This window comes from Xenopus tropicalis, chromosome 2, assembly GCF_000004195.4.
Source record: "Xenopus tropicalis strain Nigerian chromosome 2, UCB_Xtro_10.0, whole genome shotgun sequence".
Taxonomy (NCBI): Eukaryota; Metazoa; Chordata; class Amphibia; order Anura; family Pipidae; genus Xenopus; species Xenopus tropicalis.
The window spans coordinates 150,564,676-150,578,757 of NC_030678.2; the positions used below are offsets into that span (position 1 = coordinate 150,564,676).

At 39.0% G+C, this 14,082-nt stretch overlaps 1 protein-coding gene across 1 annotated transcript in view; it reads right to left on the bottom strand.

Moving 5' to 3' along the window:
* Positions 1-830: 830 nt before the first annotated feature.
* cog6 (component of oligomeric golgi complex 6) overlaps positions 831-14,082 on the bottom strand; it is a 56,337-nt gene continuing 43,085 nt past the window's right edge. The window contains exons 15-19 of the mRNA NM_001005812.1: positions 11,998-12,165; positions 10,871-10,978; positions 8,008-8,061; positions 6,511-6,590; positions 831-1,085 (exon numbers count right to left, since the gene is read on the bottom strand). Of these exons, the coding sequence (NP_001005812.1) occupies positions 938-1,085; positions 6,511-6,590; positions 8,008-8,061; positions 10,871-10,978; positions 11,998-12,165 (558 nt within the window). The 3' untranslated portion in view covers positions 831-937. The remainder of the gene's footprint in view (positions 1,086-6,510; positions 6,591-8,007; positions 8,062-10,870; positions 10,979-11,997; positions 12,166-14,082) is intronic.

Sequence of the window (14,082 nt, forward strand, 5' to 3'; positions counted from 1 at the left end):
GTTAAACCAACTGTAACGTTTTTTTGGAGAAGGTATAATGGTCTGGCCCTGCATGTCAGTGCTTGGTCCGTGGTCCCCGTGACAGCAAACCTAAAAATACAGCATGCTTCCTACTTTGTGGGAACACATTAGGAAAGGACCTTTCCCATTTCAGAACATTGATATGTGTATAGAATTGGCCCTGACATCAGCCTAAATGAAAACCTTTGGGAAGTTGAGGCTGTTATAGCAGCAAAGAGAGGACCAACTTCACACTGATAACTGGACAGGTGCCTGGATAACTTTAGTAATACAGTGTATGTCCAGCTAGGATACTCATGTCACTTACATATTGTAGAGGCTAACCTCTGTTAAAAACAGTACATCAGTCACCTCTGTGCTCCCAAATGCCTGACCAATGCCTTTGTATCAATCTTCCATCATGGCAGTCAAAGGTCAGATGTAACATTGTTAAGACTCCTAAACATCTGGTTAATGGTATGTCACTTGTGTTTTTACTGGTGAGGTGCTAGTTTTTTTGGTGAGGTGCAAGTTTTTTTGTGGTATCTTGGTGTGTGGGTATGCACACTGTCTGGCTTACATTACAGACTCAATTATTGCGTGAATTTGTGACTCTTCTTATGAAGATCTTAACCCAAACCTCTCTCATACTATGTCCATACTACGTTCTAAGTAAAAGGTCCAATTACCCCCTTGGGGAGTCCAATTATTGCACATATATGTGTGTCGTCTTGACCAAGATCTTGACCCAAACCTATCCTAAGTAAAATATCCCACCCTACGTCCATACTACGTTCTAAGTAAAATATCCCAGTCCAATTGCACAAATATGGGTGTTGTCATGTATTATCCTTTATTTACAATTACCTTCACAGTCAATGTATTCATCATATTATATAAATAGTTCCCGGAAAGCAAATTCTATAACAAGTAACCTTTATGAAAGCAGAGTCTGAACTTGCTGGGGAGACCTATGGAGAATGCCCGTTGGGTCCTTGTATCCATTCACTGGGTTCATAACTGCTTCATACAGTTCACTGTAGGCTTTGCAGACTAATTCTGTAGACTGCTTAATGATCTGTTCTCTGCAAAAAAAAAAAATCAATGCACAGAGGGTTAATGCTTCAGAATCTAAATCTGGTGACAGGAAGTTTTCAAGCAACCCATTCAGTTATACATTTTCTGCAACTAAATGCATCTAATTATCGTTGCTTTGAGTTACACATTGAGTCTCGCCTGAAGCAAGACTGTAAGTTACACAGCATGGAGGGAATGTTAATGCCATGTTTATGTGCAAAACTTCACCCACACCCATTTACTTTGAAACTATAGAGTTAAATTTACGAGTCATAAAGCCTACTAACCCCCTTACCATCTAGCCATTCTTTGAGTTACCATGAGGTATGAAAAAGACACCTTAGAACAGGGCTGCCAACTGGAGGCTGCAGGCCAGATGTGTCCCTCCGATGGATTTTTATGGCCCCCAGACTGCTCATAACTTCATCATTTTAACTGAATGTGACCGTGCAACGTGCTGTATGAGAGATAACTGGCCCACTACTTGTAATAGTAATAATACTTGTAACAGCACTGCTGTGACTTCAGACTAAGTGACTAAAGACTGCTAAAGGCACCCATATTCCCATTCCTGTGTGGGCAATGCCTGTCTTCAGTGGTAGCTGTGACCCATTGGGAAAAAATAGAAGAAAAAAAAAAAGGTGCTTCTCAAATCATGAAATTCAAGGCATTTTTCTCAAGCTACTGCTAAAACACTTATCCATAAGATTATCCTATCCTACTTTAGAGCTGATTTGATTTTTTTGGGCTAAAACAAATTTGAATTACACTTTCAAGTGCCTTTTCTCAAGACACAAGAGAAAAGCCTCTGCCCAAAACATGCAGTGGGCTGTGACACGGCTAATAAAGAAAGTCCTGCAGCTGAAGCGGATAGATTCATTTACACTGCTTTGGTAATATGTTTCATCATACCATTGTGACCTGCCAAATGGGAGACTGTGACAAATAACACTGACTGACTGTAGTATGGGATCCCTTATCCGGAAACCCATTATCGGGAAAGCCCGTCTCCCATAGACTCCATTATAATCAAATAATACAGAGTTTTTTTCAAAACTGATTTCCTTTTTCTCTGTAATAATAAAACAGTACCTTGTAATTGATCCCAACTAAGATATAAATAATCCTTATTGGATGCAAAGCAATCCTATTGGGTTTAATTAATGTTTTATTTAATTTTTAGTAGACTTAAGGTATGGTGATCCTAATTACGGAAAGACCCCTTATCTGGAATACCCTTGGTCCCAAGCATTCTGGATAACGGGTCCTGTACCTGTATTAATATTAAATCATATATTCTTATTAAACATATGTTCATCCTCACAATTTGGAGGATCAGTACCACAACTGACCACATCTAATATAGAGCTAACCCTGCGAAACCCCTCAAATAAAAAACTCATTACAGCATTATATGCGCTCCTCCTCTCGACAGTGAAGTCCCCATTCAAAACAGCCCATGTAATGTGGAAGAGAGACTTCCCAGAAATAGACGATGACGATTGGGATGAAGCTACGGATAGAGCTTACGATTATCTTGTCTCAACTAGGGACAGGCTGATACAATTCAAAATTATCCATAGGCTCCACCTAACCCCCTTGAAGCTACACCGTATGAATAGGAACAATCCACCCCAATGTCCCAAGTGCAATGCCCCAGAGGCAAACTATATACACCTCCTCTGGGAATGCCAGCCAATCAAGTCATACTGGGCGCAAGTAACAACCTACATAGGGGAAAAAACCTCCCTCCCAAACCTCCTGACACCTAAGGTCTGCCTACTAGGGGTAATTGAGGACCTCACCCTGACAGCCCACATGAGAACCCTCTATCGCAGCCTACTGTTCTATGCCAGGAAATGTATACTCCTACACTGGATGGCCCAATCGCCTCCCACAATAGATAGATGGCTAAACCTAATCAAAACCTTGCTGCCACTATTCCAAATCACATACACTGCACGGGGATGCCCACAAAAATACGAAAAAGTCTGGAAAAGCTGGATAGACGCCACCACGTAAGCTACCCCACTCCCTAAACTATACAATAGGGACTAACTGTACCATCAGGTCCCCCAAACTAAGCTCACCAGGTGACAATACTGCTATATAGGCGAATTGTATAAATAAAACCAAGGTAACATGATGTAAAACCACATGATGTTTATTAGTTTTGTATGTATGTTTGTTTTCTGTGTTCTCAAAAAGCAAAAATAAAAACCTTTTAAAAAAAAAAAAAAAAAACATATGTTCATCCTAATCCTTTCAAAGCCAAAACATTCTGCATTAAAAAGGTTAAATGATAGTGACAAAGTTTGCAGTTTACCAGGGATTTTCTTCTTAATTTAATAATAAGAACAAATAATGCTGGGAAAATGATAGGAAAGTATTTTTCTTATTGCGGGTAAATGCCATACATTATACACTATTTCCAACTTGCACTTTTCCATCTTTTCTGCACTATAAATACACACTGTTGGTATCTTCCTGCTGTACATTTCCTACATAAAATGCAGTAAAATACATAAGTAGCACTGTATAAATAAAAATATAAACATGTAGTGGGCTGACACATACAAAATTATACTCATCCGGTAGCGCTGAATGAGAGCAGGAAAATGTATGCTTTATTACAGTCCCAAACTGTGGGAAACCAGAGGGGCTCATAGCAGAAAAAGGGAGCTTTGGGGATAGGCAATTGGGGTAACGCCCTAAGATTTGGGGAAAAATGTTTATACCGTATACTGTATGGAGAGGACACTTGTTTTATGGCATATATATATATATATATATACATACCATTGAATAAGATTGCAGGTAATACATCAGCATTCCCCATTACCCGTAATCTTGTAATGAGCAATGGGGCACTGACGTATTGCTGAAACTCAAGGGCGGATTGAAACACTCATGGTTAGAAAGAGCAATATGAAACTATTTAAATAGCAAACCCTTAATGGAAACTGTTTGCATATCTCTATTTCCTTCAGTAAAGGAGAACACAGTATGTGTGCACAATAAATATAAAATGCTGCAAATAGGCCCTCGGTCATGTGAAATGAAACAGATGTGCAGTATAGGCCTAAAAATCAATACATGTTAATGTGGCAAAGGTTTACTTGTGGTGCCTTGAGCAATGTATTGCCTGCCCATAACTGCTACTCACACCAAATAAAATGGCAGCCACTCATGTATTTGCCTGTAGGGATCAGATCCAACCACCATGATTTACAGTGGAGTAGTCTTATGCCGTCAGTTCCGATTGGTTGGCAGATGTTCTTGTGTGTATAAGCTTATCATGTACTGAACAACTAACATGTTAATGAACTTTAATTTTATATATTTTAGGTCGTTGACATGACCCTGTAGTCTTGGGTTTGTACTGATATCAGGTAATCAAAACATTTTTTTTTTTTTTTGCAAGAATGGCGACACTATATTTAAGGACTCTCTGAACTTTGTTGAAATAATTATGATGAATCAGCAGTTAAACATCAATACCTGCCCTTAATAAAGAAGCTAATTCATATTGTATATACACATTACACATCTGTCCAATATAAGTGAACGCCCTATTTGTATTGCAGTAAGTTTGCTATCACTTTAGCTTTGTTCAGCTTTTATCTGTATCTATATTAAGCCACACCCTTTCTACTGGGTTTCAACTGTGTTTAGAGGGGTAGGTAACCTTTAGTATATTATAGAATGCCCTGTACCAAGCAATTTTTCTAATAGTTTCTAAATTATTGGCTGCCTTCTTCTTCTGCATCTTTCCAGCTTACAAATTGAGGTCATCCAGCAGCAGAGGACTCCAGCAGCAGCACTGTAACCCCCCCCCCTTATATTTTCAAGAGTTACACTATTTTGGCACCCCTCCCCCAGTCTCCCAGCACGCCATGGCATTCTCAGATCACACATTCTAATGGGAGGGGGGGAGTGAGTTTTTATGAAGTCTTGTGGGGGGGGGGGACTGGAGAAGGGAGAGAGCTGCGCAGACTGTGGCCTCGGGAATGAAGGATTTTTCTGAGAGAGGAAGTCTGATACTAAAAAACATGTTTACAATAAAGGAGAAAAGAAATCCTGTGTTTCTTTTGATAGAGGACTCAGTGCAGCGTTTCTGTGAGTGCTTATGGCTGTATTTATATAGACCGTTCTGATAAAGCTTACTTAGTTTTTACCTTTCCTTCTCCTTTCTCAGCCTTAGATAACAAATGTTCATAACCTTCCCTAGGAAGCCCAACAGTACTACAGGTATTTTGAAATGAAAAGCTCAAACTTTATAGAAAGGAAGCAGAATCTTCAAAATGTGTTTCTGGTTTTACTAACCCGTTTAATGTAGTCAGTAGAAAAATAAAAGAACATTAGGAATGCTTGACCAGAAGAAGTCATTGCGAGTAACACACCCACACGAGCTAATCCCAGGCTCCCTTAGGAAATGCGTTTAGATTAAGACTGGTTATATGTTCTGAATGGATAATACAGAGGTATAGTTTGATAACAGGTTATACTTAAATGGCAAGCAAAGCTTTGATATTTTCATTAATTCCATTGGAAACTTCTGTTCTTAAAATAAAATGGTATTGAATTACACCATCTTGATCCCATTCATTCCTAACATCAGCAATGATTTTAAATACAGGGTCATTTTCTCAATAATGCTTTTAGCCATACATGTCTTATGTGCCATAGCAATTACTGGCAATGCAGATAATGGATTGAGTGATTCAGCTTGGCTTTAAGTCAAAAGTAAAGCGTAATATTTGTTCCAAAGGTCAACGATGTAAGAGAGGTAGTAAAGATTCATAATGCTCACGCCAAGTATCATTATGCTGTATTATCAGCGCAAGATATTACTTCTGTTCCTATGTTGTACAATGAAAGAGGATTGGAAGGATAGGGTAACACAGCCAGCTAGTCCCATCGCTGGCCATTCTGACCAATGTACATTAATATATTAGAAATCTATAGACCCAGGTTGACACAAACATTGCTTGTTAAGAAGGTTTTGGTGCAGTTTATTCCATTCTTTAAGCTTTTTCGGGGGTTTCTAAATTTTAGTTCATCACAATTAAAAACTTTTGTTAAAGAAATGTTGGCATACATGTACTGTATAAGGACATGAGGGTTAGCTGGTGAGGTAGAAGAGGGTAAAGGGTGAGTATAAGTGGCAAACATAGTGTGGACAGGGGAAGTATGAGAAGAACAGAGGGTACCCAGAGCACAGAAGAGGTAGAAAGTGGCCAGGAGAGGTAGAGGAGAGGAGTGGCCAGGAGAGGTAGAAAGAACAGAGGCTTGGCAGGGAGACGATGAGACAGAGGCAGGATAAAATGAGAAGAGGCTTATCTAAAAATACACCGCTCTTATGTAGCCACGTATAGTTGAGAACTAGCTACAGAGTCACAGCAAACATCACAGAAGCAATAATGCACTTACTTTACGGTGGCACTTAAAAAGTAGTTCAGCTGTGGCATTTGCAGGTTGTCAGGAGCTGCCAGGTAACGGTCAAATTGCACCTACAAGTAGAAAGCACAGGTGCTGTATATAAGCCCTAACTTACTGGTTCTGGTTACACTTACAACGTAGCATTTCGGAAGGAGAAATGAAGAAACGCACCCCAAGAGGCAACAGTTTACAGGGCACTAGTTTTAGTTTAGAACTGATGTTAGTAAAACTCCTCCTCTGATTTGTCTGTGAAAGAACAAGGCAAAATATGGGTGCATTATACTGCCTGGAGAGCACAGGCTTTCTCTGGTTACAGCATTTGGAAATAAGGATCTCTCCCTCCTTTATCAAAATGTAAATGTGCCCATGTATCCTTACGCTAATAGTTTTGTGCATTGTTATTGGATTTTCAATCAGAAATACATAACACATTATAATATTTAAAGGCAAACTTGCATATCATGACAACTTTTAGGCAATATGAAACTGATTTTTATATGGGCAGACTTTCCGTCTGTCGCACCAGCTTCTATAATATATATTGCAGTGTCACCCACTGTGACCTACAGCACTTATATTTGCCTATTTGTGTCTGTAAGTTACCCTCCCATATAGATTGTAAGCTCTACGGGGCAGGGACCTCCATCCTCTTGTGTCTTTGACTTTAACTTATTGCAACTGTATCTTGTATTTATTGTTATACTTTGTATTTATCGATTATTGTCTTAAAGGAACAGTAACACCAAAAAATTAAAGTGTATAAAAGTAATAACAATATAATGTACTGTTGCCCTGCATTGCTACAACTGGTGTGTTTGCCTCAGAAAGACTACTATAGTTTATATAAGTAAGCTGCTGTGTAGCCCCGGGGGCAGCCATTCAAAGGAGAAAAGGCACAGGTTACTTAGCAGATAACAGATAACCCCCCCATTATATGGGGCTTTTCTACTAGTTATCTTTAATAACCCCGTTTGTATTAATCTATTCTACTGTACAGCGCTGCCTAAATAAAGATATACATACATACATTACTAGATGCCGATGGAATTGGGAGATGCGTGGCTACTCCTGAAAGTCATCATATATGGCCTTACTATATAGAAACTGCCAGCGAGTAAGCTTCATTTCATGGCCAGCCTACATGTAACTGTTATTTAGCAGTACAGTTAGTTGTGGCATAGTGGTGGTTGCCCATGTCTGGCAGTGATCATGCATTTAATACAGATTACCCAGCAGGCTCAGATACCTTGTTTAGAGGGTGCTGAGCGAAGGGGAAATAACCCTACAGCTCTAGGTGAATTAAAGCTTGTAATGAGGTACTGAGGGAAGTTTGTAGAGCCAAATATGCCCCTATTCAATACCCTCATATTATTAAGCTTTCATGTGATTTGAAACATTGTTATTTCATTTTAATAAGGTTTTTGAATGTAAACCTTTAAAAAAATAGAAGAAACTGTTACAATGATTATCAGAAGATAAAGAACATACCATGGCAGCCTTGAGGGATACAGAATCCAAATTGGGCAGGTTTGAAAGTGGCCCCTGCAAAGGAAAAAAAATAAAATATCAGTCAGCTAGGTGTCTGTTAGTGGTCACTAGTCTGTGCTGCACAAAGGGTTGCCTTCAGACCTGCGCAGCATATGCATCTAAATACAAAACAGGCAGAACATTTCTTTAAAGATCTGAATTTTTGGTCTTTAATTCAACACCTAATTTTCCATTTATACATTAAAAAAAGGCACCAGGATGATATTGGAAGATCTGAACTGGATGTCAATGGAAGTGCCCCAACAAGCAATTGGCCGGAGATGCTCACGTGGAAGTACGGTGGCCACATTCCAACACAATAGCTGTGGTATAATTCAGACACGCACATTAGGGAACCCCAGAGGGCGTAAGGTGCCAAGGAGCCCTGCCTTTATAAACTGGGTGACCTCTTGTGCCACATTATAAATCCAGGGCAAGGTGCAGAGCCCAGCAAGTACTGGGTAAATGAGCTCACTGGGGTGATTTTATGCACTATATTAGCACTTATAACATCTCGGGCCTCTGGTTTGTTATTAACCCCCAACAAACAAACCTAAGATATTATCCTAATTGAGCAGGTAAAAATGATACTTTGTAGAAATGAAATATCTTAATGAGTAAGCGAAAGTAATTATAGTAATTTTTTTGGATTGTTGTATGGTAATGTAAATGCCATGCACTGCTGTGTATAATGTCATCCTTTGAGCAGCTCTATGCATTACTACTAAAAGAGTAAATGCCTATAGCTGCCCTTTGACTAGATTTGCCAATCCCTGAGAACTGACGGTTCTTGAGCCAGGCCTCACTTATGCCACAAAAACACACTGTTAAACCATAACAAGGATGCAGGGAATTGACTGTGCTCTATTCTCTCCCTGCAATCAGCTTAATGAAGGGACATTATGTAGCAGAGCAGTAGAAGAGGCCTGCATTGCCGCATGTATCACATTCCACTGAGAGAGTGATAACAAGTAAAAAGCATTAGTACTAAAATCCTGATTACTATAATATGTGTGCTCATGTATGCACAAGTGCAACAAAGAATTGTGTGGTGCATAGAGAAATGTGTGTGGAAACACAATAAAATATTTAATTGGATCTGCCCATATTTACACAAAGGCACATATCATGCTTAAAGGAGAACTAAAGCCTACTGTAACTAAAGAAGGAGGCTAGAAATGTTGCACATTATGTTTGTGCTTCTGTACCAGCCCAAGGCAACCCCAGCCCTTTAGCGGGGAATATCTGTGCCCCCAAAGATGCCCCAGTAGCTCCCCATCTTCTTTTCTGCTGATTCCCTGCTCTGTGCTGCTGTCACTTACCTGAGCTTAGGGACCCACTCACAATATACTGTATATATAGAATATAAATGGCACACTATACTGTATATATAGAATATAAATGGCACACTATACTGTATATATAGAATATAAATGGCACACTATACTGTATATATAGAATATAAATGGCACACTATACTGTATATATAGAATGTAAATGGCACACTATACTGTATATATAGAATATAAATGTCACACTACTGTATATATAGAATATAAAAGGCACACTATACTGTATATATAGAATATAAAAGGCACACTATACTGTATATATAGAATGTAAATGTCACACTATACTGTATATATAGAATGTAAATGGCACAATATACTGTATATATAGAATATAAATGGCACACTATACTGTATATATAGAATGTAAATGGCACACTATACTGTATATATAGAATATAAATGGCACATGATAAGACTGACTAGTAATAAATATAGATAATTACTACATGGCAGCTCTGAAACCAGTGCAGTTGGCATCAGAATTTAACAATCAGTCCTGTAGCATCATATTATATGAGTCAAACTTCATTATCTGCTTGATAATTTGTGATGACCCCTAAAGCTCAGCTTCCCAACAGCTGCCCAGAGCTCACTGAGCATGTGCAGTGTCACTGGCACTTCTAAAAAAAACTGCAAAGGCCTGGATCATTTTTACTACAGAGATGCTAAATTGTTAGGTTTGTGCAATAAGTTCAGTATATAAAATATAGCATTTTATTACTTTATTATTTTATTTATGAATACTAGCCATAATTATTTTAGGGTTTAGTTGTTCTTTATGTGCTATTTCACGTGACTTGCTATTTTAATCTGCTCTGATGAATTGCATGTTAGGAGCCAAGAAGCACACAATGAATCACGTATTAACAGCATAACTGACGCCATCTGAACTGGCATACTACTGGCAAGTCATTTGTACACAAACTGACTAAGGAAAATTTGGGTGACAATTCACATATGTAAAATAAGCACAAGCCCACAATTATTGTGAAGTTCTGTATTGTGGGTAAATGAACCTTTAGTATGTTGTAGACAACCACAGCATTCTGAGACCATTTTAAGTAATCTCTATTTTTTATGTTTTTTTTAAATGATTGTATTTATTATCACATTTTTTTGTTCTGCAGCTCTGAGGCTTGGAGTGTGAACCTTCGGGGGCTTAATTACCCTACAACTGGGCAACTCTTAGGAAGTCAGAATATATATAGAAGAGTAGGAGTCTGAAATGAAAGATAAGCAATAAGACTCACAGTCAATGTGATTTTGGTTGTCGAGGTCAGTGACCCCTACAGCATTTTCATTTGTGGGTACAAAGGGGCAGAACACAAATGCTAAGAATTAAAAAAAACTTACACAAAAATGAAGACCAAATAAAAAATTGCTTAGAATAGTTCCATCTACGACATGAAAAAAAATGTAAAAGTAAATTTCCCCTTTAATTATTTTGTATTGTTGTAGATGCAGGGACTCACCTGCTCAGGCTTGTGCTGCTGCACGCAGCTATAGATCTGGCTTAGTCCGGCTCTTGTTAACACATATGAAGCCTGTTCATTTACAAGAGTGTCCAAATGTGCTTCAATCTGCAGATAAAGGAATAAGGCGTAAATGAGTTTGTTTAGGGGCTGTAAGAAAGCAGCACATTGCCTGCACTCTAGCAAACAGCACCATTAGACCTTTGCAGAAAAGCCTATAGAGAAAGCTGACTTTCTGTTTCAAAAGATCTATCCCTAACCCCTGTTAAAGGAACAATAACACCAAAGAATGAAACCGAGTAATTCAAATATAATAGACTGTTGCCCTGCACTGATAAAAGTTGTGTGTTTGCTTCTGAAATGCTACTACAGTTTATATAAACTGCTGTGATGCTTTGGGGGCAGCTGTTCAAACTGAAATAGGGCAAAATGGTACAGGTTCCATAGCAGATAACAGACAAGCTCTGTAACACAACATTGTACTCTCCAAAGATTATCTGTAACCTGCTATGTAACTGTAAGAGCGAACACAGACAGGGCGATTAGTCAGTTTATATAATTTATAGTAGTCTTTGAAAAGCAAACACATACATTTTACCAGTGCAGGGCAATAGTACATTACATATTAATTCCTTTAAAACACTTTCATTTTTTGGTGTTACTGTTCCTTTAAGCATGTAAGCCCTGCACACATCACTGGGGCAGCTATACTGCTTATGTCTAAGCTGGCACATTCCGCCATGAAAATGAGCTTTGATGCTACTGATAGTTAAATGAAGTGTTCAATGGCTTGCTCTATATATTAAATACCAGAATGCAGATTACACAGTGAATTGGCATTGGCCCATGGGATTTGTCTTTTACAAACAGGCAACGCATTTAAAGGATCATATGCGATTGTATATAAAGTATTTTCATTTTATGAAATCCAGGCAGAAGATACAGCATTTAAGCATCTTCTCCATTCTTTCTTATAGTTCATTTCTATTTAAACACTATTCTAAGCACAACCTGAACATGAATCATGGAAAAAAAACATCAGTATTAAGAGGAACACTTAGCTGACTGCAGATGCTATCATCTTATTAAGTGCACTATAGACGATTTAACACAGGAGAAAGGCTTACTTGGAACTGCAGCATCTCCAGGCGCTTGTCAGTAAACTCAAATAGAGCGAGTGTTGTCTTCATCATGTAGAGGCAATTGACCATGTACGTGGCCATGTCAGCTGTGCCTAAATTACTGGCAGACACTGTGCACATCTGCAGCAATGGATCCAGCACGCAGGACAGGACCTAAAAGGACAACCATCAAAGTAAAGAACATGAAGCTGCCCTTTGTGCCCCCTTTAGGGTGGATGTCGTTTAGTCAGAGGCTACAAAAAAAAAATCATTTCAAGCCATAAAATAGATATTATGCTTAATGGCTTTATTTGATGTATTTTCTATTCCTGCTGTGGTTACTATATTACCATGGACATGAGAACCATATAAATGTTTTAGGGGAGGGTATTATGAGTAATGTATCAGTGTTTGCAGATGACACAAAACTCTGCAGACCAGTCAATTCTATCCAGGATGTGACATCCCTGCAGCAGGATCTTGACCAACTGGCAATCTGGGCAGCTAAGTGGCAGATGAGATTTAATGTGGATAAATGTAAGGTCATGCACCTGGGATGTAAAAATATGCAAGCCCCGTATAACCTTAATGGGACTGCACTAGGCAAATCCATAATGGAGAAGGATCTTGGAGTCCTTGTAGATAATAAACTTGGCTGTAGCAAGCAATGCCAGGCAGCAGCTGCAAGGGCAAACAAGGTTCTGAGCTGTATTAAAAGGGGTATAGATTCACGGGAGGAGGGGGTTATTCTTCCCCTTTACAGAGCACTGGTAAGGCCCCATCTAGAATATGCTGTTCAGTTTTGGTCTCCAGTGCTCAAACGGGACATTATTGAGCTAGAGAGGGTCCAGAGAAGGGCAACTAAGCTGGTAAAGGGTATGGAAAGTCTCGGTTATGAAGAAAGACTGGCCAAGTTGGGTCTGTTTACACTGGAGAAGAGGCGCTTAAGAGGTGACATGATAACTATGTATAAATATATAAGGGGATCATATAATAACCTCTCTAATGTTTTATTTACCAGTAGGTCCTTCCAACGGACACGAGGGCACCCACTCCGTTTAGAAGAAGGGAGGTTCCATTTAAATATTCGGAAAGGATTTTTTACAGTGAGAGCTGTGAAGTTGTGGAATTCCCTCCCCGAATCAGTCGTACTGGCTGATACATTATATAGCTTTAAGAAGGGGCTGGATGGATTCTTAGCAAGTGAGGGAATACAGGGGTATGGGAGATAGCTCTCAGTACAAGTGAGGGAATACAGGGTTATGGGAGATAGCTCTTAGTACAAGTTGATACAGGGACTGGTCCGATTGCCATCTTGGAGTCAGGAAGGAATTTTTTCCCCTCTGAGGCAAATTAGAGAGGCTTCAGATGGGGTTTTTTGCCTTCCTCTGGATCAACTTGTAGTTAGGCAGGTTAGGTATAGGCATTATGGTTGAACTTGATGGACGTATGTCTTTTTTCAACCCAACTTACTATGTTACTATGTTACTATGTTACTATGTTACTATGTATAAGCAGGCCAGCATACAATACTCCAACTGCACTTCAGACAATTGTGTCCACTATGATGTGTGCTCGTGACATGCCCAAATTTTGAGACTAGCGCACACAATAAAATGTAGTGCCCACAAAGAATTCTGTGCAGAAACACATCATTTTGTACTTAATTAGAGGGAACATTGACTGTGTCTGATTTATGTCTGGAATTCCAGTGGAGAAAATGCTGCATTATGGGGGAAAACATGGTGACTGTGCCCGAAACTGCACTTTGCTCACTACACTAGTGTGTTAAACGGCCCCTTTTGGTACCAGAAGCAGGGTAGATTACCACTAATCTAACCACCACTACTACTAATGCTTGGTCAATGAATATTACAGTGCAGGGAATGCTGGGAAGCCATTTATGTCATTAATACCTCTGACCCTACCCCAAAAATTTTGTATTTAAAGATCATCATGAAATGTTTTTACCATATTACATTTTGCATGTTTTTAATGGAGCTTATTTAAATGTTATGTTTTAGCACCGTACTGCTCCTAGATGTTGCCATAATGAAACTGTCGACAAGCAATTCATATAGAGAAAGGGGG